At 48.7% G+C, this 26,851-nt stretch overlaps 1 protein-coding gene across 1 annotated transcript in view; it reads right to left on the reverse strand.

Moving 5' to 3' along the window:
• Positions 1-1,155: 1,155 nt before the first annotated feature.
• The window catches only part of KIAA1211 (KIAA1211 ortholog), a 125,243-nt gene continuing 99,547 nt past the window's right edge, over positions 1,156-26,851 (reverse strand). The window contains exons 5-11 of the mRNA XM_012724220.1: positions 21,770-21,934; positions 19,533-19,601; positions 17,244-17,426; positions 13,838-16,589; positions 6,789-6,979; positions 6,107-6,266; positions 1,156-4,170 (exon numbers count right to left, since the gene is read on the reverse strand). Coding sequence (XP_012579674.1) covers positions 4,010-4,170; positions 6,107-6,266; positions 6,789-6,979; positions 13,838-16,589; positions 17,244-17,426; positions 19,533-19,601; positions 21,770-21,934 — 3,681 coding nt within the window. The 3' untranslated portion in view covers positions 1,156-4,009. The remainder of the gene's footprint in view (positions 4,171-6,106; positions 6,267-6,788; positions 6,980-13,837; positions 16,590-17,243; positions 17,427-19,532; positions 19,602-21,769; positions 21,935-26,851) is intronic.

Genomic DNA, 26,851 nt, shown 5'->3' on the forward strand with positions numbered 1-26,851 from the left:
ATGGAGGGTGGCAATGCCAAAGCTCTGCTCTGATGGCTCAGAAAGCCCCTACTATGCCGAAAGCCCAGTGGCATCCACCATGGAAACTGGTAAATTGAAACTGTCCTTAACTGGGCACACTAGCACAGTGTGTGGTGATAGAAGCATGAGGAGCTCACACCTGTTCTGCAGCGACAAGTCAAAGACTGGGATCTTGACTATAAGATTATAAGACACTGAGGCATGGATGTCTCAGTGCAGGGTGTGGTTTGGGTGGGCACCCAACAAGCCACATTCTGGTAACATGTGAATTCAACTGCACAGATTTGCAATGTGAGAACTAAAGCCCGTGGACACACATTATCTGGGCACATAAACGCGGCTGCTACAGGAAAGTGTCAAGCTGCAGAAACACAAATTATTATCTTAGAAGCCATGACACTACAATACGAATATTGGGTTTGGTGACTGGAAAAACATTAACAAATCACAAGGAATCAGTCAGGGTTATAGTTTTACGGACAAGATTATTCCACATTTTCAGATAACATAAGGGTGGAAATTCCCTAATGGAAGTTTTATTCAAAATCTTTCTGTTATAATGCTATTAACACAATGACAATAAATTCTGATGAAATGCTAGCCAGAGTGGACAGCAGTGATATGCAGCTTTGGGACTGAAGAACTGACTACTTCCAGAGAATTCATTCCGCTGCATGGCTGTATGGTATTGCATAGTGAAATCAGAAATATTTACTTGTGCTTTTGATCAGTCTGAAAGGTGATTTCTAACAGCTGAAGCTGATACAACCATTAAATTGTACAGAGGATGATATAGCAACAAAAGATACTCATCTGTCAGCTGGAAACTGTCAAGAGAAAAACATTTTAATGGGCATTATCTTCATGGTGGTTCCGTTTGTGGGGTTTGTTTTTCTTAGCTTGGCACCGATGAAGTTATCCCACCAGAAATGTACATGCTGGACGGACTGCTACTTCATGTTTCATAGTAAAATCCAGTCCTACACCCTCCAAGTAAGAAGTGCTCAAGGGTCATTCTGTCTGAGAGACAGACCATTCATTTCCAATTTGGATTGAGATAAGTATTTTATTTGACCCTATTATTTTTTCTCTAAAAACTTCTAATGAAAAAAGATACTACAGAAAATGCTTGGAGGTTTTTTTTTGCTTGTTTGTTTTTGTTTTTTTGAACAAAAGCATTCTTGTAGATGATCACTGAAATTAGTGAAAACTTCAACTTGAAAAGGAAATTCCATCAATACTGGAGACCTTGTGAGTATTTTTTATTGAAAGATCTTTTCCTTCAATAATGGACATTTTACAGTAAAACTTTATACAACCCAAATCTCAGAATAATATTAAAATCACACTAAGATACGTTCATTAAGTCTCTACTTAATTTTATTGTTGGTAAAAATATTGCAAGACACTTGTAACTCTAATGTTTCTGCTTTAAAATAAGCAAACTAAATGTCACAAGAGACAATGAGTACATACTATAATTTGCTGATAACTGGCTAAAATGATAATTTAATAGAGATTAGTAATGTTATATAAGAAACAATTGCACTTGAAAAATTAAAAAAGTAAACAAAAACTCAAGTCTTATATATATATGTATATATATATATGTCTATGAACAGAGGTTAATTATCTGTAACCTTGCCAGGGAAATGTATGTTTATTTAAAAAAGAAAACTTGTGTTTTTAACATAGCAATCATTAATTTTAAAAAGCCTTGAATTTTTTAGTACGGTTTTACAGAATTTCCTCATATCTGTTAAGAAAGGCTGCCACACAACTAAAGCAAAATAATACTTCATTGGTATTTAGTGCAAAGTTTGAATAACTTTTACTTGAAATATTAAACATGTGACTGTACTTTCCTCAGCATACTCTTCTTTTAAAGACTGTAATAGAAACTTTATAACTGAGGAATCTCTCTGACCTTTATAGGTTTGGTGGTAGATAGCCAGAATAGACTTGACTCACCTTCCATTCTGCGTTAATGACGCGATTTCTGTCCCTGTTCTCTGCCATTACTATGATATTATCCAAAGCTGATAGGATGAAAGAAAAGGTCAATTCAGAAGAATTGCTGTAACGCTATAACCCCAGAGTTCTGGGTTGAAAGGTTCCCATTAGTGTGTTAGATTAGGGAGGAAATCATTGAAACTAACAAATCCTTAAATATTTGTTTTAGAAATGGACATCAGTGGAAAACGTGCAGTGGAATATTTATCACCTCCCATAGCAATAGAAAAAAAGTTAAGATTACATTGATTCTTAAAAGACTGAATGTCCAGTATACATACCAATAAATCCAATTTGCAAGAGTATACCTACCCCCTTGATCAAACATGCCAGCTGCTCCTGTGAGCCTGAACCATTGTTTCAGAAACAAAATGCTTTCTAGATGCTGTCATTCTTTCTTTAAGGTCAATGATAGAGTAATAGCACATTGCGCATTGAGTGAGTATAAAGGAAAATGATGGCTACTAATAAAAAGTTTTTCTAGGAAAGAAAAAAAAAATGGGTGCAATTCCTCCTCCACTGGGCAAAGGATTTATATTTTGAAGTCAGAACCTAAGACAAAGAAAATATGCTCACATCATGAAACACAGTGTTAGTATCAGCAATGTGTGCATTTGCTGGCATGTCTGTTTCAGATAAAGCAAAGTTAGGGAAAGAAAAATTAAATGAGGCTTTTAATTTGCCAAGTCCCTTCTTTTCATCATGTGCACATAACAAGGCCACTTAAAACTCTGAAATGTTTTTTCAAGGTAGCAAGGTGAATGCTCTAAATTATAAATGCTACTGAACATTAAATGAATTACTTGATTAAATATGAATTATTTGATTATGGTAAAAAAAAAAAAAACAAAAAAACTCCTTGCAGAAGAACCTTAGTACAAAGGCTCCAAATCTTGGCTTGCTGTGAACTTTCCTTAATGACCTAAGGAAATTTTTAGAGACATGTAATGTCAGTAGCCTCTTGTATGTTATAGTATACATTACAACATGTTTACATTACCTGTCATGTAAAACCATGTTATATTACAGCTGTCTCGCTTTTGCTTCTTTGGGTGAAATGGGGCTCTCCTTCAGAGTTTTTAAGACTACCTAACACTAGAGGCAGTGTAATCCCAAGGTTCTGAACCTCTGGGACATATCAGAATTTATCTGAAGAGTTTTTGCTAGAATATACACTCCCAGCTCTGTCCTCGCAGGTCTGAGGCAGCAAGTCTGACAGGAAGCCTGGACCTCTGAAGAACCACTGCACCAGGTGGGGATCTCAGAGACAGAAAGGAATTGGTAGCTTCAATTCTCGGTCATGTTAAGTTAAAACGCTCCTAGAGCCAAGCAGGCCAAGTGAGAGCACTGGCATGATGACCTGCGTGTCCACAGTGCTGGAGTGTGACTGGATTTGCATCTTGTGGTACAGTATCAGGGTGGGGAAACGCACGGGAACCAGACATGGCAGAGTCAGGCTGTTAGCTGTGATGCACTGTTCGAGAGGATGGCCCTTCTTGTTTCTATCTGTATCTGGTCCTTTCACCAGTACTGTAGAAAGGGGTGGAAATCCCCGAAGATGTGGTGGCATAAATGTGTTGGAAATCGCAGTAGACAATTAAAAAGAAAGAAACATTACAAAGATTGGCAAAAGTACATGTTCTGAAGGGGGTCTGGGGAGGAAATGAGTGGGAAGGCTGTGGAGTGGACACCGCAGGCTCCCAGGGGTTTCTTAGTCTGAGTTTGCTTCACGCGGTCCTTGGACAGACTCTTCTGTTTAGAACTAGGAGCTCAAGGCACCAGGACCTAGGGTTGTGCAAATACACTCTTTACAAGGAACACCAACAGGTTCAGTTACTAAAACATTATTTTAGAGCCTATAAAACATGCTTTTTTCCCCCTAGCTTGGTTTCTTTACCTTATATAAAAAATAAATAAATAAAAAGGACAGGAGAGAAGCCAGTAACTGGCAGCAGGAATGGACGAGAGTCACTTGCTACTTGATTATCTGTGGGCAGTCGCTCCAGGCTTTGGCTTTCCTTTTGGCCAAAGCCAGCCAAGCCGGTTCTGTTGATGCGGGGGCAGCATCAGGGGTAGACAGCCTCTTCGTGACTTCTTTCACCAGCGGCGCCGGGGAGCCTGAATCAGAGATCTCCACTGGATTGAGTTTTTGAAGAAAAAAGAAAGGATAAGTCAGCCACATTTTGATTGATCCATAAGTATGAGATTCAGAAAGGAAAACCCACTGAAACTCCAGGCATCTTTGGAGAGAAAGAAACAAAAACCATAGCATCGTAGCCATTAAGTTCCAGTGACCACAGTACAGTCACCAATAGCAGCCCAGAACTTCTCAGACCCTGATTTCCTGTCACAGGCTACCCGTAATAAGAAATGCAAGGTGAACTGGGTGGTTTCTGCCCTATGACCAGTCAGATTCATGAAGAAAAAGGTCAAACCAGCAGTTTGAGCTGATCAAGCTGGTGAGTTCAAAAGTTACCTCCTCCATCAGGAGTGCCCTGAGATGGCCTCCACCCTCTGAAGGCCACGGTTCTGCCCACTCTCTGCTTTCACGCCCATCGAGTAATTCCTTGGCCTCTTACCCACTTTCTTTACCAGACCTTAAAGGCTTCAGAAGATGCAAGTTCCCATGTTATTTTTGGGTCATGTTTAGTCCCTACAGCTATGACCAACACACAAAATGCAAGAAATAACTGATTGAAAACACAAATACTTTAGGACAGTTTTGCTTTATTAAGCAGGAGTCACTGTGAATTGCATGAGCTCATCAGTACTTCCAAGAAATCAAGCAAAGGAAGGTGGAGTAACCTCTCTCTCTGTGGAGCTTTCGCTTGGAAAGAATTCTCCTGACACTCATACAACATTTAGAGCCCTTAGTTTATCCTTCTACCTACCAGCAAATGAAGTAATGCCCAGGAAGTTCTTAAGAAATTATACAGTACTCCAAAATGTTTTTCAAATATGAAGTTTTTTTCTCCTCACTAAACAGTAAATACAGCTTTAATAGTGAGTCTTCTACATTTCCAGACCTCAGCTAGCAGGGAAATAAGACATTTAAAAAGCCTGGGCTGTCCTCTGGGGAACAAAGTTGCTTAGTGGGGAGAAGAGATGCACTGATAACCCCTGTGAGGAAGTTTCTACCTATTTATCCATCCCCCAGGTGACTTGCAACTGGGAGAGTTTGAAATGTTACTGGATCAACTTAACTTACAACATTAAAATAAATTTTTTTAACACACACCTCTTACATATCATAACATTTAAAACCTGCTGATGCTAGCTAACATCAAGAACTTGGAGCTGAAAAAAATCCTTGCTCTAAGGTCACAGTTGGTCAAAGACTTTCTGGAACCACATCGGTGAGTATGGACCATCCCCCTTGGGCCTGGAGCATCCGAGCACTTCAGCCCAGGGTTTTCAGACTCCGCTTCCACACATTGACCTTAGCTTTGCGGAATCAAAGGAAAGGGGATCCTGAGTCCAATTGCCCTTGCTCAGGCCTGATGCCAACCCTTTTATGTACACTCAAAGGTGTACACCCTACACCTTTGCTTTGCTTGAATGTCTCAGAACACTGCTCCACTTACATTTTATCTAAACTTCACTCTTGCCCCCAAATCCATGATAATCATGTCTCTTCCCCTTTCTGGAAGGATCTTAGGGTATGGAGTGTCCTCACTACAGTGAGTTAAAAAGCCTAATTATGTCAGGCAAAGGGAGTGAAATGAGAGATGACTTGTTCAATGTTTGAGAATTTAGCCAGCCAACTGATCACAGGTGGTAGCTTGAAATTGGCAACAGCATTACACCACAGAAAATGGCAAATGCTACAAATCAGATGTCTCTCCACCCCTGAAGAGCTGGTAGTTAAGCATCTTCCACCATATCACTGCTGGTGGGTGAGTGCCTGGCAGTCTCACTGGGCGTGCTTTATTGGCGTCGAGGATTATGACAGTTGTTAAGTCTGGACTTCGGTGCCTGAAACACTGGGCTGGTCATTTTCACTGGGGGCAATAAAGCAAGGCCTGAGCACAGCCCGTAGCTGCGATTAAATGGGATTGGACCTGCTCCCTACCTGTCACAGATGTAGGAAGAGTGTTGGCTTTTTTCAGTTGTTCTCTGCGCTCAAGCCTGGCCACTGCAGTCTCAGGCTTCTCCTCAGGCTGAGCAGCGGGCTTGTGCAGGGAACCAGCTCTGCTGACACTGCTGCTTCCAGGCTGTGGGCTGACGCTGACCTGGGGGACAGAGGAAGCAGGAAAGGCGTGTTTTTGACCAAAGGACGTGGAAGACCTCAGCCCCCAAGCTGCTCCCAAAGGAGCTGCCGACTGCACTGTGAACACTGTGCTCAACTTCGGTGCCTTGCATGGAGCAGCTCTGCACACATCTCTGGGCGGGAAGGCGCCTTTCCCAGGAGAGCCCCATTGAGCTGTTGGGTACTTCACGCTCTCCAGAGCAGGACTCTCATTTCCTTCCAACTCCTTGCTTAAATCACTTTCACTTTTCCCATAACTTCATGTAGAAGTACATGAATCACTGCTACTGTTTTATGCTGTGGGTTCTACCAAATCAGGTTAACCAGGAGCATAAGGAGACCAAATCGAATCTATAGCTGCAAGTGCTTGGTTGAATGGTGGTCAATTTCTTTGTGTCTCCACCTTACCTCAGTATTCTCCGCCAATCCCACCTAGCTTGCCTTTCTTTAAATCCCTGGTACCGAAAAGGGAGCCAAGTTACAACAGAAAGGCCAGGCTACTCACGTTTTCTTTGGAGAACTTTTCCGCCTGCTTGGCCTCCCTGGCTTGCTTTCTCTCTTCTCTCGTGGCTTGCTGCTCCCGAAACCCCTTCTGCTTTTGCAGTGCTAATGTTATCCACAATGGCTGCGCAGTTTCCACTTTCTCCCCAAGTTTGGAGCTGTCCAAAGAGTGCCTGCTCTGCAGCACCGGCTTTTCTGTTGGAGAAAGATTTGTGATTCGTAAGAAGGAGTATACTGGCTCCACACAGTTCCTAGGAGTTTCCTAAGTGAGGAGAGCAAAAAGGTGCCCTTTGTTGTGTTAACTAGGTGAGAGGAAAGTGCCTAAGAATGGGGGCTGGTTGCTTACAGGGGCCAGCTGGAGGGCTCCTGTAAGAGGGGTCAGAGACTGAATTAATTCAGCCCTATAGGCCAATGATCCAATCACTCATGGCTCTATAATGAAGCCTGCGTAACTCCCACAGATCAAGGTTCAAAGGGGTGGCCAGGTGGGGGGTCAGGAAGCTGGTGCGTCCACCATGGTCACGGTGTGCCTTGCCCTCCCACCACTTGGTCCTGTGGGTCTCTTCCACCCAGCTGTTCTGAATGTTACCATTTTGCAATAACCAATTAGCAAGTGAACCCTTTACTTCAGTTCTGTAAGCTGTTTTAGAAAACTAAACCAAGGAGGGAGTCTTGGGACCTCTGATTTAAGCCAGTTGGTCAGACTTGGACTTGGTCAGACGCCCTGAGGTGGGGCGTCTCGTGGGCTGGCTCTCTGCCTGTGGGTCTGATGCTAGCTGCGGGGAGGCGGTGTCAGAACCGAGCTCGGTTGCAGGACACCCGGCTGGGGGTGGAGAGTTGTTTAATGCTGCTGGAAACCACCCACACATCCTCACCCATGTACGCACTGGGATTGTGGTCAGAATCAATACAAATCAAGCACATCTGCTTTTATGAAACTAACTGCTCATTACAGTCCACCAGGGGGAAGTAATCTCTTTGAGCAACAGAAAAACAGGAGCAGTTCTCCTAAACAGAAGAAGCCACTCTATATTCTAAGAAAAAAATAAAATTCCTGGTATCATAAAAGTTTAGGCCTGCTGGAGCCCCCAGGAAGTTATTTGATTCATCAATCGTTTTTTTTTTCAATCAGCTGTTTTTTAGCATTGAGTTTTTCAACTGCACTTTGTCTCCCCACCCCCAACCCAGACACACACAACATTCTTTGTGCAACCTCAAAGGAAAGGGGCTTTGCTTACCTTGGAGCCCTGAGTTTGGGCCAATGCCCTCACTGGATAAAAGTGAGTACAGCTGATCCCCCAGCAACTCAACTCAAATGTTAGGGGTGCAAACAAACTCTCTACTCAGTCAAAAATCCAAGTATAACTCTGGACTCCGCAAACACTTAACTAATATCCTGCTGATGGCCAGAAACCTTATCGAGTAACATATTTTGTCTGCTATATGCATTAGGTACTGTATTCTCATACTAAAATAAGCTAGAAAGAAAGTTATCAAAATCCTAAAAGAGAAAATGCATTTCCGCACTGTGCTCTATGTATCAGTGCTGTAAGCAGATGTCATCGGTTTACAAGAGGATTCGAGTGGAAGCGGGCCCGCACAGATCACCGCCAAGGATCGCCTGGTCTTGGCCACGGCGTCCAGCACTCTCGGCCATTGCCGGCAAGTGCGCCGCGCCTGAGAGAGCCAGGTCTGCCTCCCAGCTGGGGCTCTCGGTGCCCGGGGTCATCCACACAGCCAGCTCAGCACACCTCCCAGGTGGACAGTGTCAAGGCTGAGAACTTGGGCTCTGGGAGTGAGCAGACCTGGTTTGACCTTGGGAAAGCTGCTTAATCTCTTCTAAGCCCGAATCTTCTGACTGGAAACTGGACAATGTCACACGGCTCGTAGGGAGGCCATGAAGGCTAGACTTTAGAGCAGGGCTTGGTGCATGGTAACTACCTACGAAAGTGAGTTGTTACTGTGCCTATAAGGCAATGATTCCCTCCTTTTCCAAATAAAAATGAGGCATATTTGGAGGTCACATTAAGGCATGTGAGCCCTTTACTATCCTGATGGAGAAGGGCTCATTACTACCCTGATCTTTTCAACCCAGAAGAGGTTTACACTTTGACAATCCAGAACCTGCCCTAAAGTTCATGGCATTCAGCCAGCTGGACTTTACATTCAAGAAAAAGACCAAAATAAGCTCAAATTAGGAACCAAAGCGCGCGTGCACACACACACACACACACACACACAAGCAGATTCTGCTTAATTTTCTATACCCTAAATGCTGTACCAAAGAGAAATCACATTTATAGTAAGACTGGGCATTGCTATATCCCTAACCATCAAATAAAGATGCAAAAATAAACTAACATAGGAAAAGGAAACTAGCCTGTTTAGAAGTTTTTTTTTTTTTAAGATGAAACAGAAAAGATTTTGATTAACCTTTAGTTAACCAGAAAACAATATCCACTCCATCAGTATTCTGCTTAACTGTAAAGCATTAACATATACTGGAATTAACTTAATGAGTTCTGGTTTTTTATTCAAGGGAGGGCTGTGTAATGCTGTCCGTAAAATGTTTAAAAACAAAACTGCCAAGATTAAATGATTTCCATTGACACTGTTACGTAAAGGGAGCCTTGATGAAGCAGTCTGTCTGAAGTGGCTTGAGGAAAAACTGTTGAAGCAACTGGCCAGATCCACAATCAAGCATGGCAGGGATTATCACAAGGGTCAAGATGCCTTTATTTTATTTTAAGATTTATTTATGCATGCAGAAGGCCAGAGGTGCAGGGGTGGAGAGAGGATTCACCATCTTCAGGAGGAGCAGCGGGAGGGACAGGAGAGATCTGCCAAGTCATGTGAGTCACTGGGATCAAACTTGCACTGCAGTGGTTTCCTAGAGCTGTGCTTTAACCCGTTGTACCACCAAGGAGGGCCAAAGACACCTTTCAAGTACAATGCCTATATTTAAAATTGACCAAGATAATTTGAAAAGACAAATCTCTAGCCAAATTCTTAGAACTAGTGTTTGATGGGCACATTCTGTCATTATAGGCCAGCTTTTTAAAAGGTAGTAACACAAAATGTGTAAAGGGCCTTACAGGTAGATGGGGATTGGTTCCAGAAAACAGGAGGATGTTGAAATGAGACTCCTGCCTCAATTTCAGCTGAGAAAGCCCAAACAAAAGGCTTGAACTGAACAATCACTGGCACCTCTTTCCACATTGTGAAATCAAGTTCCTGGATCACCTGCTTGGGACTCGGGCCCATGAGGTGGCAAAACAGCTACCTGCAAAAATCAGAATGCTGAGTATCCAGAGTTGTCAAATTCAAAGACACAGAAAGTAGGGCCCTCCCTGGTGGCGCAATGAGTTAAAGCGCAGCACTAGGAAGCTGGCCACAGCTGCTTCAGCAAGAGTTCCCCAAATTCGCTCCCCAGCAAGGGGTGATCAATCACCACATGGCGCAGCAGACCTCTCCCATCTCGCCTGCTGCTCCCCTCAGCAGTGTACTTCGTCAGTCTGCCTGTTCTGCTCCCCACTCTGTCTCTGGTGAATCCTCTCATCATCCCTGCACCTCTGGCCTGTACCCCAGTTCTGTATACATACATAAATAAATCTTAAAAAAAAAAAATACAACAAAGACACAGAAAGTAGAGTGATGGTTCCTAAGGGTGGGGAGGGAGAATGGGAGCTATTTAGTAGGTATTAAGTTTTACAAGATGAAAAAGTAGAGACTGGTTGTACAACATGGATCTACGTAACACAACGAATACACTTTATGCTAGAATGGATAAGATGATAAATTTATGTTATACATTCTCTTGGTGTAATAAAAATTATTTTAATGACTGGAAGAAGTATGCCCAGGTTATTACCAGAGGCATGAGGGAAACAGGCGGCTCACCGATCAGATTTAAAGGAACAGCACGGAAAGACTAAAAGAAGGTTTTGCTACATCCTATGGAGTTTTGAACAAGGTGGTTGTTTAAATAAATCTCTAACTAATGTCATTTAGTCCAAGGAGAAACATGAGGACATGTATGTACAAGAGTTTTTAAAAGCGCTCAGCATTTTCCTAATGCCAGGTGAGACCCTGGTGGGTTGTGCTGGCACCAGGAAAGTCACTAACCGGGGAAAGAACTGGCTCTGGCTGTGACGCTGTGCCCACCACTGCAAAGTGCCCCGATCTGTCAGACATCGTGTCTTCATCTGGGCAAGGGTGCGAAGACCACCAACAGAGGTGCCTTCCGCATGGCATGAGATGGCGCAATGAAAGCACTTTGGAGGGCCTCGCCAGTGGCTAAGGGCTCAAAGTCTCAGCACTATCAAGCCACTGCGGCACACAGGAGCTCCATCCCCCGCCAGGGAGCCGACCCACAAGGCCCCAGCAGACCTCGCCTGTCTCCCCGCTGCTCCCCACTGTGATGTATCTCAGTAGATCTGCCTGTTCTGCCCCCCACTCTGTCTCTGGTGACTCTTCGCAGGCCCCACTCCTCTGGACTACTACCCAGCTCTTGTATACATAAATAAATAAAAATAAACCTTTAAAACAACAACACTGTAAATGATGAAGCACAAGGGGTAACTACTGCCGGTGGCACCCCCAAACAGCAAAAGCACTCCTTTCAGTCAAGGTTTTGAAAGATAAAGATGTTCTTTGTCAACTACATAACATTTTTAGTCCAGGAATTCAAAACAGCTGATTAAAAACATATTTCACTACAGTGTTTAAAGCTTTTCTCTCTCCTTCTACCCCGCGACCAGGAGAACCATAGTACATTCACGTTTCTTCCTTTAGGCTTTGTGGGGATTTCTGGCATTGCAGGGCTGCTCACTACTCCCTGAGGTGAGCTCTTGGGGAAAGGGCCACTTCTTACCTTACAGAGGTAGACATTCCAGAACAAGAGGACCACAGAGGCTGCCTGCTGTGACAGTGCTAAAGGTAACACACTGCTCAGGGCTGCTACTCCCATGCCGAGTTACCCCTCCCATGGCGGTCCGTATTACGGCCCCCCGAGACTGAACAGTGGTCTCCTCTGCAAAGACCACTTCAAAGAGGGTGTGCCTGGGGGCCTGCGCAAGGCAATTCACCAGGGATGAAGGCTGAAAAAATTCCTATTTCTTTTTATATATTTTTAAAATTTCATATATTATATTTTAAATCTAAATATAAAAACGAATTCCAGTTTTTCTAACATTTAGCTCTCAGGTGCATTCACACCTTCAAGCAGCCCATATATCAGAGGCCATACATAACACATGGAGTGTCTAGAGACCCCCCAGGGCGGCTGGGAGTGTTAGGAGCCGGTTGGGGTGGGGAGAGCAGAGAGAAGGAACTAGCAGTCTTGTCCTAACTCCACCCATCTTGCTTTTAGTATATTGTAAGCTTCTGCAGTTAGGTGAGTTTATGGGATAGTGTATTTCCTTTAACTAAACATCTCTCAGGACGTAAACAGAAGGCGTAAAGCAATTTATACAACCAAACCACAGGTTTACCATACTGCTAATAATGCAAGCCTAAGAGAATAGCAGAGCTGACGAGTTCTGACTTCTGCAGGCCGCTTCAGTGAATCACCCTAAGAGTATCCAGGGGCCCTGACCTAGTGAAGGTGCTACATGCACACAATTAACACATAAATTGGGGGTCTAGGCTTTCACATTTTTATCCTGAAGGGGACTTTTGTGTATTTCATGAAAGACGTTTAGTTAACAGAGATACGATAATCCATAAACTCCCCTAACTACAGAAGTCCCACCAGTGTGCTCAGTCCTAGCTAAGGGTCTTTGGGCAGCCACCACCCACGAAGCAGGTGATCTTGGCTTTCACAGTTCTTTTCTACCAAATAAAGAAAAATTCAAGTAGCAAAATCTGACAGCCCAGATCTGCATACTGGGAGAGAAAACAAAGGGCAGTCATTGTTTTTGGTAGAAAGTTACAATAACCAAAGGAACCTCTCTAGGAAAAAAAAGCAGAATGAGGTGGGAGGTGGTGGGAAAAGAAAAAAAAAGAAGTAGAATAGCATATTATTTCTTCAGGGAGAAGATAAGCAAGGGGCAGATCGGGCCAGACTGTGAGAAACTAAAGTACAAACTGAAAATGGGGGTTCTGGTTCAAGATGGCACCAAAGGGAGCTCCTGAACGCCCCTCTTCCATAGACATGGCCAATCTACCGCCACATTCTGAACAATTACTTCGAAAGATATCCGGAAAGTAGCTGAGCAAATCCTACATGTCAGGACGAGAGGAAGGCGCTGAGGCTCCGTCTCACCGTGAATCCGGCCCTCAGCTCAGTGACACACAGCCAGGAAGGACTTTCAACTCTTAGCTTTTCCCTGAGGAGTAAAAGGTTTGGATCCTGGACCCTCCCTGGTGGCGCAGCGGGTTAAAGCACAGCACTGAGAAGCTAAAGCCACTTCCGCATGAGTTTGATCCCCGCCTGCCCGGAAGTGACCCACATGGCGCGGCAGACCTCTCCTGACCCGCCCGCTGCTCCCATCAGCAGTGTACTTCATCAGTCAGCCTGTTCTGCTCCCCCACACTGTCTGGTGAATCCTCTTACTAGTCTGTACCCAGGTTCTGTACATGTAGATAAATAAACCTTAAAACAGTCATCTTAAAAAAAAAAAAAAAAAAGGTTTGGACCCCACATTTTGGTACCACAACTTTTAAGACCTGCAACCCGAGAAATGGGCCTGCAATGCATCCAAGATCTGAAAACCAATAGGCCTTGTGTCCACGAGACCTACATGCTTCTGCAAGAAGCTGGAGGACAATTCTCCGTGAGCTTTTGGGGTCTCCAATTGGGTTATCTTCTCTAAACCAAACACAACCCTTGAGGGTGCCACAGCCACTCAGCAGCACCAATTTTAAGGAATGGACAAGAGCCTCTCTCTGACTCGAGGAGGGCCCTTTGGGCCCTTGACAACCCACTTCGAAGGGAGGAGCTCCAGGCACTAGCTCCACTGGCCACTTCTGGCTTGGGGCTTCTCTGGCTTCGCTGCCACCTGGACGCTCTGGACAACCGAGGTGCCTTCCCGTGCCCGCCCAGCTCCCTACCTTTCCTCCCAGCCTCGGGCGCCGGGGAAGGCTTCTGCCCAGCAATTGCCGGTGCGGGTGAAGTGGGCTTCCTCTCAGTTTCCACCTCTTCCTCCTCGTCCCTCTTCGGTGGCTGCCTCACCTCCGGGGGTGGCTGCGAGGGTGGCTGTGAGGGTGGCTGGGGCTCCCCGCTCCTCCGGCCTTCCTTGCAGGGCTCGCTTGGCTCCGGGCCGGGCTTCCCTGCCCTGCGAGCCAGCAGCTCTACCAAGTAGGGTCGGTTCAGTCTGGAGAGCGGGGAGGACGGTGGGGTCTGGCTGGTGGGCTTGGGAGCCAGGGCCGGCTTCTGTGCCAGGGGCACTTTGTTTGCCACCTTTTCAGGCTCTGGAGCTGGGGTCTGGCTGGGCGCCGAGGGAGACCGAGGCTGGCTGGTGGCCGGAGGGTGGCTGCAAGGGCTCTCAGCAGAGTCCTTCCGGGGGGACGGGGCTAGCTTTCTCTCTGGCGGGTGGGATGGGCCAGGCTTGGGGGCTGGGCGCTCTGCGTCTTTCTCTCCAGCTGTGCCCCGAGGTGCAGGGGGGCCCCCATCAGCGGCGGCACTGTCCCCTGTGCTGCTGTGCCTTTTCTTCTTCTTCTGTTCTGTCTGCTGGTCACAGTGGAAGCGCAGTGAGTAGTTGGTCCTTCTCAATTTTATCCCAAACGGTGAGGCTTTTTCTTCCGCCGCTGGCATCGTGAGGTCTGGCTTTGCTGTCCCACTGGGGGTCTCACTGTCCGAAGTGGTCACAGGCTCTGTGTGGGCCACTGCTTTCTGCGAAGGGTAAGGGAGGCTTGGGACAAGGAAAGATGGAAGGTCTTTGGCAAATTTGCATCCTTCTGTGGTGTCCGTTGGCTCCTGGTGTGCCCCCAGTTTCTCTGGGCTCTTCGGGTGCGCACTAGTGCCAGCAGCCAGGAGCTGCGGTGCTGCCTCTTCACTGGGACCCAGGCCAGGTCTTTTTCTGTTTTCTGCTTCTATGTTCTGTTTGGAGGTCTCCGTGCCACCGTCGGAGAACTTCTGCCAGGCGGACTTGATGGAGAACTTCGCGTTCCCGGGCGGGGTCTTGCGGAGGTTCCCCCGGGAATCTGACCGGGCCCTGGGAGGCTGTTCCTCACCTGGCTGGGCGCGGTCTCTCTCGCTGTGTGGCTCACTCTCTGCGTTCTTCAGGATCCTGGACCGGATGGATGCCCATTCAGCGAGAGCAGCAGCACTGCTGGGAGGCTCCTGAGGGGGCCTGGCCTTCCCGCTGCCCGGCCGGGGGTCCACGGGCCCCCTGGGCGGGGTCTCCGGAGTCGGGACTTCCACCTGCTTCTTTTCCTCTGACAAGCCCAGCAGAGATTTGCACGCCGTGTCCTTGATCTGGCTCAAGTTGACAGCTGGGCTGCAGAGCTGGGCTCCTGTGACCAAAATAGCCGTGTGGGGGATGCTCAGGGAGGAGGACAGGGCATGTGGGGCAGGGCTGGCTTTGGGGGCCTTGGGCTCATGGGGTGCAGAGGCCAGGCCCGCATCTTTTGCCGGTGTCACTGGGCTCAGGTTGACTTTGGGGAAGAGGATTTGTTTCCCTCCAGAAGCCACCTGGAACGTGTAGGGTCTGGGCATGGTCTGCCGCTCGTCCACCTCCTGCCACCTGAGCTCCTCCACTTTTCTGTCTGACTCTGGGGCTGCAGCTTCTCTCAGCTCCATTGCAGCCACCGTCGCTTCCCCTCGCACCTCTTGCTTCTGGGGGCGCTGCACAGTGGTTTCTTCTCTCTCTTCTCGGCGTTCACTACCATCATCCTCATGAAAAGCCCCCGGGGCTCCCTCTCCTAGCGCTTGGGCCTCGGGCTGCACAGCGTCTTCGCTTTGCTTCTCAGATTTCAGGCTCTGGCCTTCTGGTTTCTCTGCAAGATCATCCTGTAGTGGGGTCCTTGGGCCCCTCTTGTTGTCCAGCTCCGGCTGACTCTCCTCTTGCCTGTTCCACGCCGCCTCCTGCCGCTCTTTCTCAGCTTCCTGCTGCCTCTGAGTCTCCACTTCCTCTTGCCCTCTCAGGTCTTCCCTGCTCTTTGCCTCCTCCTCCTGCCGCCTCAGCTCCTTCATCCTTTTCTCTTCCTCCTCCTGCCGCCTCAGCTCCTCCTGCTGCCTGAGCTTGTCCAGCCTTCGCTCCTCCTCCCATTGCTGCTGCTCCACCTCCCGTCGCTGCTCCTCCAGTCTTCTAAGTTCCTCCAACTCTCTTTCCGACTCGGGCTGCGGCTTCCCGGCCTCCCACCTGCCACATGCCCCCAGCTCCTGCTGCTGGGGTCTCTCCAGTCGCTCAGCCTCTTCCTTCAGGGCTTCCTGCTCCTTAGTTTCCAGCAGCCCCCCTTCCTCCAGCTCCCCCTGCTCTTGACCTTGGCAAACTTGCTCTTCCAGCCCTTGCTTCTCCCCTTCATACTGCTTTTTTCCTGCCTCCGGCTGTAGCTGCTGCTCCTCGGTCACCTCTTCCTCTCCTTCCTCCTCCAGAAGCTCTTGCCTCCTGTTCTCTTCCCAAAGCCTCCGCTCCAGGGCTTGTTGCCTCTGCTCTTCCAGGCGCCTCTTCTCGGCGGCTTCAGCCTTTTGCCGCTTGCACTTGGCCTCCAGTTCTCGCCAGTATTCATCCTGGCGTCTCTTCTCTTCCTCGGAGTCTAGTGTCTCTGCTTCCTCTTCATGCCAGCTGGGCTTGTCTTCCTCAGAGTGTCCGTTCTGGCCCAGGGACAGCTGGTGCAGAAGGCCACCTTCATGCAGTCGATCCTGACATTGGTGAGAGAAAGAGGATTAGTCCTTTTTCCCTGTTGCACGAGCACCTGTTCCTCACCCTATTCACCACAGAGATGGCCCTCTTAACCTCACAAGGAGGAGTATGGAGACAGGTGAACTCAGGAGTAAATTGTGGGGGCAGATGAAAAAAATGTCATCTGTGTTTTTACTCTCTAGCCCCTTTATATGTCATTCTCAAATTCCGTTCTTTAATTAAGGGTGAATGACTGTAGAAAAACAAGAACCCAGCATTAGAAAGAGGAGGGAGAAATCAGAGCTACCTCTCTTCGAGGTCTCCTGAAATCTACGGGTCATGCTGATCAAACTGAAAAATCTGAAAAATCTTCAGATGCTGATCAAACTGAAGAGTCTTTGGCTCGGCCACAGCAGAGGACAGGGGCGGCTCTTCTCCCTAAGTGAACGAAGCATGTCTGTCTTCCCTCCAAAGCAGACTCTCTCTGAGGCCCGCACCCCTCCAGACGGGGCGAGGGAAAGTAAAGGAGGCTGTGGACCTTCCTACCCTGCCACACACCCTAGTTCCCATTGGACAGACCCTTCTGTGGGTCTGTCCTGAGCCCACCCCACTGGGCTGAATGAGTGCCAGCAAGGAAGGTCATCTCCTGGCCAGCCAGGATGGACTCTACCTACCCCAATGAGTCGCCTGTGTCTCTTCGCCACTCTCTGGTTTTTTGGCTTAATGGACAGCTTGTGCTTGGCGGCACTGTTGTCCAGGCGAGCAATGGCCAGGGGGATGGCATCTAGATTGACACTTTCTATGGTGCCGGCAGAAGAGAAGTGTCTTTTTGGTCGAGACGGTTTAGCTGGAGCAACCTGGAGTGGAGACCAAAATAACAAGGTCAACCTGAGTCAAAAAGCACCTGCGGGCCGCCCCACGAGGGCAGCACGTGCTGCAGTCTGGCCAGGCCTCCCTGGCCCGGGAAGACACCTCGGTCCAGCCAAAGGAGCACTGTCTTTGGAATTAAAGAAAGAACTTTTGACCATCTTTTCTGCCAATGATATATGCATTCATTTGGAATGGTCATTTAACTCCCGGGGAGTTAAATAAGATGGGGGTTCAACAAAATATAGTCAGGGAGTCCAATCCTGCCTGCAGCCTGTTCTGATCAACAATGTTTCGCTGGTACACAGCCGTGTCCATTCTTCTAGGCCTCTGACGAGCTACAGGGGAAGCAAACCAAAGGGGGGTGGGCAGTCTACTCATTGGGACCTTAGGGCCACAAAACCTACAATAAGTAGTGGATTGCTCAGCCCTGGACTAGCTCATCTCGATGCTGAGAACCCCGTCACTGTAAAGTCGTCCTCCTCCCCCCTCCAACACCACACCTACACGCCTCAGCTCCCACCTTCGTCCCTGTGAAGCAGGGAACACGTCTTCTGTAATCTTTATATCAGTCCCCAATCAGCCCAAGCAGCAAACCCCACTTGACAAATATTTGTGGAAGGAATAAAGGAATAGTAGTGTATAAACTCAGGCCAAGGGCAGGAGATTTCTAATCAGTAAAGACCTTCAGCTCACTCACTCCAAAGTCACGGAGCACTGAGAGCATGGGGAAACTAGGAGGAAGAGACTGGGTGAAGAAATGAAGGGCAGAAACGTGGCCCTGGGGAAGGGTAGTTCTGGAGAGGCTGGGCGTTCTGTAACACAGGCGATCACACGAAAGCTACAGACTTGGGTGAGTTGTTCGGATTCAGGTAGGTCTGCAAGACCATGGCTCAGCCAGAACCCACAGGCTGCGCTGAATCAGGTGGTAAAAGCAGGCCACTATCAGGGAACGCACAGGCAAGCTGGGAGGTGAGGGCGCCGGTCACACAGGCCAAGGCACGGCAGAGGGCGCTCGCGGCCCTATCTGCCTGTGCCAGCTGCTCGCCGACACAAGGGTGGCCTCAGATAAGTTCATCTGTGTGTGTGCTCTATGTGCAGAGTCAGTGGGGTTTTGCCGAAGGGTTTGCTTTTTGCAATTCCTTTCCATATTTATTCACAAAAGATAAAAGGCCAAGCTAGTTCCAAGGGCAGACCAAATGCTCGGTAAATACTCATTTATGACAAGCAGCACGGAACTAAGGGGAAAGAACTGCAGCTGCTGGTTACTAGTTCTTATTTATTTAGGGTTCTCTTTGTAACAGGCCTCAACTCCTGAACTACCATTGAACAGAGAGAAATTAAACATTTATTACCCCCTCCCCATGGGTGCCTGAGTAAAAGGCCGTCGAGCCAAATGAGACAGATCGAAGACACTGATAAGTAGTTGAAACTGAGATTGAAATGTAGCATTCCATTTCTAGTTATTCCAGCTGGGCCTCTTCGCCCTCTGGGTGGTGGCACTGTCTCGACTCATCCCTCTCAGAAGACTCCAGGACATACCCTGCTCGCTGCACTGTCTGCCACGCCCCCAGGACGGCCCCCCTGGGCCTCTGTGCAGGTGCAAGTCCTTAAGGGGAGCAGACGGTCTCAACAAAGGAGGTGCAGCCGAGTTTCCGCAAGGCTCCCTACACACCTGCACATGAAGTTCCAGGTGGCACTGGGATGCAGAAAAGTCAAGAAACAAAACATGTAAACATAGGTAAAAGCAGAGGTTTGCTTTTGGCCTCTGTAAATACAGACTCCTTTACGGACTTAGGCACCCTCAAGTATTCTGGAATGTCTTTCAACGGCTTGACAGCATCTTGAAGTCAGATATTTAGGACAACTCTCCACGTCCAAAGACTCCAAAGGAAAGCATGTTTCCAGGGAAACAGACCACCCAACATCTCGCCCTAGTTGCAAGGCAAAGGCATTTCAGGTACTGGGTGAAGGCAGCATCTATGAATACCAACATGAGGCAGCAGGAGAGGGGAAGAGAGAAAGAAGAAATGGGAGTTCAAGAAGGAGGCTTTAAGTATGGAATATGTAAGCATGAAGTATTCAAATCACATTACCTTCTCCTCCATCTCACCGGCGGCTCCAGGCAGATTCGGAGGACTCAGAGAACTTGGCGTATCACTGGACTGGAACAGTAAAGACAGTGAAGTCAAACCCTGGAACAGGAAGTTCTGGGCAGATAACCAGACCCGGCTGTGCCTGGAAGGGCCGCCCCTCCTCCCACCCGCGTCTGCAGCCCGGCGCAGTCACGGCGGGGACCTGCTGTGTCCAGACGCCACGAGGTCTCCTCAGGCACCAGTTCCCAAGTTCAACACACTTCCATGCACAGTGTCTGGCCTCTGTCCTGGCTGAGCTTCCCAAGGCAGCTGAGAGACTGGGGTGCCAGCCGGCAGCCCCCTACCTGGGAGCAGGGCTGCTTATGCACACACCACCCCCAATCTCAGCACGCTCACTGTGTGGCTGCCTGCCACCTGTTCTCCGTGGCCTTCGAGGGGCCGGACCAGACAGGAGGCAACAAACAGAGGCAGGAAGAGGAGAAAAGTAACGATTCACACCCAGCCACCTCAGCCTGCCCTCGACGCCCACACCCGGTCATCTGCTCCCTTCCGATGGCCTGCTGTACTTTCTATCTTGTATCGCCAGTATTTCCAAGAGGGCCTTGCTGTCCCTGCCAACAAGATATGCCAGGGTGATTACCTCTGTTTTCTGCACCACGTTTAGAACCATCTTTAGGAAGTACAAACCAGACAAAGTGGCCCTCCCGCTTAGAATCAGCTGGAGGCTTCCTGTGGCGTTCAGAACAGAATTCACCCCTTTCTGGCACCCGTATACACCAGCTGGCCTTGGCACCACGTGTTACCTGCACTTGCCCCCGTCAGGGTCTGGCTATGGGGGCATTGCTTTCTGCACCGTGGCAAGCCCAGTGGCCCCTCTGGGTCTTTGTAATTGCTCGTCCCTCCGCCTACAACCTGGGGCGGCTGCTGGCTGCCTGCCTTCCCTATCTGAAGAAGCCAGCTGCCCTCACCTCCCTCCACAGCAGCTTCTTCATCTGAAATCACTGTACTTATCTATTCCTGGACTGTCTGTCAATCTTCTCTCGCTAGAATGCAAACTACACAGGGGATGCTCCTTGTCTAATCTCACTCACACCTGTAATACGGCAGCTGGGAGGACATCCGATGAGCAAACGATCCTCCTTCTCCCCTAGGCCACGGTGCCTCCCACCAGTAACAGCTTTGTCTGCTAGGAAGTCCTGCGTCTAGGCTGGTGGCGTTCACCGCTGTTGAGAGATCTTCAGGGGGCATTTTTGGACTTAGCAGGAGGGACAGTGCCACCCCTGCCTCACCTACCCCACCACCCACCACCCAAGGGTGTGGGCACCAGGAAACATCATGCCCAGGCCCTGGCAGAGACCAGAGACAGAGTGGGTACCGGCCTTGCCACTGCTTCTTAACTTTGCTCTTCAAATAACTTATCGTTCTTACTGATTTGGGGTGTGTTAACTGATCACAAGATGACTGCATGCACCCATCTTACTGCATAAGGGGTTAGACAGGAAGACTCAAAAGGGATTAGAGAGGAAGGGGTTAGACAGGAAGACTCAGCGTGTCAAGCAGGGAACTCCTTCCTCGAGTCACAGCAGGACCTTTCCCCTTTCAGTAAAAGGGACTGGGTCTCTTCATCTGCCAGAAGGACTCTTATCTCTGGGTGAGAGCAAAGTGTTTCTTTCCAATCGTAGACAAGATAGTGCTGGAACAATGTGACTTTCTTCTACACTAAGTAGACTTCTCATGGGTCTGTTCAGTCTTACTGAGCACAACCTCTGTTTCTCATTCCCCCTGACATCAGTGCAGTTCAGAAAGTAGTTACTCAGCATCCTAGTTAATCCCGGGGAGGAAAGGATGTGGAAGATCCAGTTCATCCTCATAGAGCTCAACCTTTAGAGATGGAGAGAAATCAGAGCAGATGGGGTGCATGTGGGTAAGAAGCGCTGGGGATGGACACATGGAGGCAGGCCAGGTGAGGCCAGGTGAGGCTTCCTAGAAGAGGCGGGTGAACCTCCGTCTTGGAGAGTAAGTGGAGGCACTGGGGAAGCGTGGGCACGGGCTGGTCGCCTTCGCCTCTTCCTCCCTCTCCTCCAAGTTGGCCTCATGGAAGACCAGGCACCTACCACCAGCTCTGGGCTATTCATTGGAAAGCTTCTCTTACCTTCCCTGGCTGAGAACCAGGGTGTCTGGACACCCCCCACGCTCCCCCAGATTGGCCAAGGGGCTAGCCCCTGGGGAAGCCTTACTTTGTTCTCAGTGTCTAAGAGCACAATGTCCTGCTGAGTCACAATTTCCATGGGGCTGGTGGGGAACAGATCCTCTTCGAAGCTCGCCTCCCCACTGTCTGCCTTCTTCATGGGGATGGCGCTGGGAGGTGGCTGTCCAAACTTGATGTTCTTGCCCAACTGTCGCTGGAGAGAAGAGAAAGACGCGCTGAAGCAGTGAGGCAGCCCCCGAAGCCCAGGCGGGTGCCCAGGGGTCTAGCAGGCCCAGAGGCACGTTCTGAACGCAACTAAACACCATGCCTGCGACCCGCGATGCTGTCCTCACAAGTGAATTTGTTTTTTCCTTCCTCTTCCACCTCTGAGCCCTGAGCATTTCCACTCAGTTACCTCTTCCATGCAAGATGCCCACACTTTCTGGGGGTACAGAGACCATATTTTTGAACCAAGAGTTGGGAAACAGGTTATGACAAAATGCTTTTTTGGCTTGTCCTCTCATCATAAAAAGCCTTTTCAGAAGTACAAAACTTGTATAGAAAATCATGAACATAAAATGCAGGAAACACGGGGGAATCAAGACCCTTATAGTCGCTGCCATTAGGACACCTCCGGCCCCTTCTGACACGTCCCCCTTGAATATTTATACTTCAACGACTGTCCTCACAGTCCAGTTCCTAGCGGGAACATCATGTTTTGGTCAGTCGGTACATGCTTTCGGCCAAGGCGAAAAAGGCCCCAGGGCTAGCAAATCATTTTGTGATCAACAGAAAATCCTGGAAGGAACAGGAACCACTTTGTCCTATTTCTAGAATTTTATGCCTGGTCTTGCTGCAGCCACTATCTAGTGTGAAGGGGGGGGGGCAGGGAAGGAGGGAGGAAGCAAGCCAAGAGGGGCTGGTTCGGGCATAGGTTCGTTCAGACACTAGGCAAAGGGAGGAGAAGCGGGTGAAAATTAGGAAGACAAGTAGTATTTGGGATTAAGAGAAAGGTCAGGTCAGGAAAGAAACAGATTCCCTACAGGAAAATAAGCAAACACAGGGTCTAAGTACCAGTGGGCTCTGGTGGGGAAAAGGAATGAGATTCAGCAAGGAAAAGCAGACAGCGTGGAACTGAACACGTTAGCGCCTGTAAGTCAGGGCTTCTCAGCCTTGGCACATCTGCACTGAGGCTGGGTCATTTTTTGTCGTGGGGAGCACTGTATGGGGTTCAGCAGCACTTCTGGCCTTGGGACACTTTGTTCTCTGCTAGTCGTAAGGCCTCTTCCCCCGCTCGAAACAACTAAAAATGTCCAGGGGAGGAAAAAGTAAAAATGTCCAGGGGAGGAGGGTGTGTGGGGGGCTATTCTAATACATACATGGCTTTAATAGCCCTTCTATGCCTCAGGGGAATAAAAGAAAAGACACGATCTGATAGCTATCTCCCATCTGGCTAATATTTAGTCATACAGAGCTGCAAAGAAAGCCTTAGCAATCCTAACATAAACCCGCTCGCTTGATTAAAAAAAATCCAGAGGTCCCCAAGGGGCGGAGTGGCGGGTCAACCCTGTGGAAAGAGTGAGTGGCCCCAAAGGCAGAATTTGAATCCAGAGCTTCCACCATAAAACCACTTTCAGGGTTCTTTTCATTGCACTCCATGGTTTCTAATTAACTGGACACCGACTTTCTTTCCTCGAGGGGCACACATAAAAAGATGATGCAGCATTTTTAACACCTCGCTGAAGTTCCTGGCAGGGGTCCTTTAAGGGAAGTGTCCTTTCTCCCTCTGGCCTCAAGAGCACCAGATCAACCACCTGCGCACCCAGGTCCCCCTCAGCCTTGCAAAGTGGGCAGTGAGATGGCAGAGACATGAGAGATGAGCCCAAGACCCGTCCCCGAGCGGCCCCCCCACCCCCCCACCCCCGCCGGGTACCCCTGGCATGCCAATCAGGAGCACAGAAAGACACGGACTTCGGTTGGATCTGCTGGCGGCTCAGCCTGCATTTGGCAACCCTGGCACCACACATCCAAAGCCCAAGTGCAGCCAGTGAAGTACAGCTTGAGCGGCTGAAAAGGGTTTTGGGGATGAGGAGACTGAGTAAGGTGTCTGATAAAAATGAGGTTAGCAGGAAGCAGAAGTTAGTATCTACGCTACACAGATCAATAAGCAGGCACGGTTAGAACAGCTGATGGCGTTAGACAAGAGGACATGGCGTTACAAAGTCACAGGCCCGTCTCACTGCCGGCCCAGGGCGAGGGATGAGAACCCGGGCAGGTGGCCAGGCACGGCCCCTGCCTCCTAGGGAAAGCATTGGCAGCTGCCTGGATGCCCAGCCAGCGTGGCCCTTCCCTGGTGTGTGGGCCCAGTGTTAGAAAGTCTTCCCAGACTGAGACCTGCGGCTGTCTGGGTCTGCCATCCCGCCAATACCCCTGATGACTGAGATGAGAGCCTTTCTCCTCCTGACGGAGGGTAATTCTCCAAAGGGCCTCAAGGAAACCTGGCTCAATACTCTAATGCCACTGAGTTAGGATTTTGGCCGCCATCACAACCCAGAAAGAATAGGTTTAACATTGTTCTTCACTCGAGCACTTTTTGGGGAAAAAAAACAAAACAAAAACAAAAACAAAAAAAACCATGATGCTGTCGAGACAAAACAAGAATTTGGCAGAATGTCATCAAGTCTAGATTGAAATGCAGCTCAAAAGACGGGATGGGGTCGTGGCTAGGAGCAGAAAAGGAAAGAGACAGGGTGGGCAGGGGGAGGGGGTGGAGCACGGGAGAAAGAAAGCATGGGGCAAAGGCAGGAAGGGGCGCTGCTGCTAAGAAACGGACTGGACCGGCTGGACCATAAATAACCCGAGAAAACCCACTGCAAAACACAGCAGAAAGAGCTCTCGGATGCTGAACAAAATATGGTGGCGATGGGGGAGAGGCTGGACCGAGGGGGATGTGAGAGCGGCAGCTGGGTTGCTGAGCGTGAGCAAAGCGCGTGCACACAGCCAGGTGTGAAGCTATAGACCCGACTTTACAGCTTATAAATGAAGGGGAAATCGATACCTTTTAAACCAAAAAAAAAAATAAATAAATAAAGGAAAATGTAGTGGAGAGTAAAGAAAACTGATCAATGGGGAGACAGGTGCGGGGCACAGAGGAAAGGCCCAGTGGGCAAGAGTACCAGGGAGGCTGCAGCCCAGACAGCAGGCACAGCAGCTGGGGGGGCGAGGGAGGAGGGGGAGAGGAGGAAGGAGAATGCGTGCCAGCATCAAAGGGTTCCCTGAGGCCACAGGCATGTTCACCCTGGCAAAAGAAACAGTGGTGCTGTCTTTGAGAATGCCCGTGTGCAAGTCCTCGAAGTTGCTGGTTTAAAAGAGGAAATAAATTCTCTAGAGAAAATAAATTCAGGCTGGTGCTAGCGAGCTTAGGAGGAAGAAGTAGGTTGGAAGAGGGAAGACCCATCCAGGTCACCCAGGAAATGATGGGCACCATGTAGGGAGAGGGCAGCAACGTGAGTCTGTCTTGTAGACACACCCTGCAGGTGTCAGGGAAGAGGCAGCGGAACAGCCTGGGGAGGATAAGGGGTCCGGGGCCACAGTGACTGGCCGCAGGACCCCCAGGCGTCTGCTCTCCCCCTCTCCTGCCTTCCGGCTCCAAACACTCCTTCTGCTGACCTTCAGGAGACTGGGCTATCTCAGTATGTGTGCAGTTTATTGACAATTAAAAGGTCACTACTCGAACCTCTTTAGCAATGTCAGGTGTTGCTGAACTGAATACGAGGATAAATGTAGCTTTTTTGTGACTTTCATCCTGCCCCATATGCAGGCATTGGGTAGCAGAAATTTTGATCTAAGGAACCACTGGAAACCAGAATGAAGACAAGCTTGCCCTTAAGTTTCCAGGGACATAAATTTTCACTCCTTTACCTTTTTTCATTTTATTTTTTAATGCCATGGGGGTACTGTTATGGGGGTGTGTGTGTTGGGGGAACATGGAGTTACTGTTGAGACTGGAATGCGAACTGAAAGTGACTGGGCTCTATTCATTTGAACTGGGCCACTCCATTGCACCGTGGAATGCTGGAGAATGGTGGTAGAGAACGCATCTCCATACGTGGGAGGCCTTTCGTACAGTGTGGGAATTGCAAGCACATGGTATGCTGCAGCTCTCATGCTGCCAGTGTTTAGATTTCCCCAGATATTTCCCAGCATTCTTCAGACCATGTCTGTAAGAACAAAGCAGAGGGAAAATGAAATTGCTGTCTTGTTTAGTGAAACACAGATACTCCCTTTGTTAAAACGATTTTTTAATTGAAAGAAAAAAGCAGACAGATTTAAAAGACATCTGCTCTAGAAAGAGGTGGCTAAGAGTGGGTGTTCTGTGTCCTTGACAGCTGCATGAGGTGCCAAATCCTCAAATGTCGGACTTGGCAGTTTTTTTTTTCAAGTGAAGTACAGCCCAGCAGGAGAGAGGAACTACGCAGGATGGAGGTTTCCCTCCTGAGCTAACCAGCCTGTGGGCTAGTGGGCTAAGCATTTCTCAACAAAGGCAGGTAGGAGGCTAACAGTTACCTGCAGGCTTAGCTAGGGATACTCCTGAGTTTATCATAAGCTGGTTTCTCCTTCACAGCCTGGTCTGATCTCAAATAAACAGGCACCCTCGTGGAGCCGGATGGTGCCCTGGGCATCCAGAAGGAACACCAAGGTCGTGACAACCCAAATGCAACAATGTGCAGAGCTGACAAAGTCAGCAGGTGTACAGAGAATCCTCCTGCACAGATGGCTGATTTAGGAACAGGAAGGGTGGCCCTTCAGATTGTCTGACACAGGCAGCCCCTTATTGCTCTGCTGGGACAATGAAGTCCTGAGAGGTGAGATGATGTCACCTGAAGTCACACCGCCGGGCAGTGGCGGAGGCTTGGCACAGCTTTTCATGTCGTGCACCAGTCATGGCACGACTAGCTGGCCTGGAAGGGGTCCTCAAGAAGGCCATTGTGAACAGTTTGTAAATGAAAATTTGGTCTCACTTCACACATGTATAACTTTTAGATTCAGGGAAAATAATGCAATTTTTCCTTTGAAGTTTTAATTATTTGCCACAGAAAGTTGGGCACCTCTGCTTTGTGCAGAAAAGTGT

This window comes from Condylura cristata, unplaced genomic scaffold, assembly GCF_000260355.1.
Source record: "Condylura cristata isolate star-nosed mole 26May11 unplaced genomic scaffold, ConCri1.0 scaffold00012, whole genome shotgun sequence".
Lineage (NCBI taxonomy): Eukaryota > Metazoa > Chordata > Mammalia > Eulipotyphla > Talpidae > Condylura > Condylura cristata.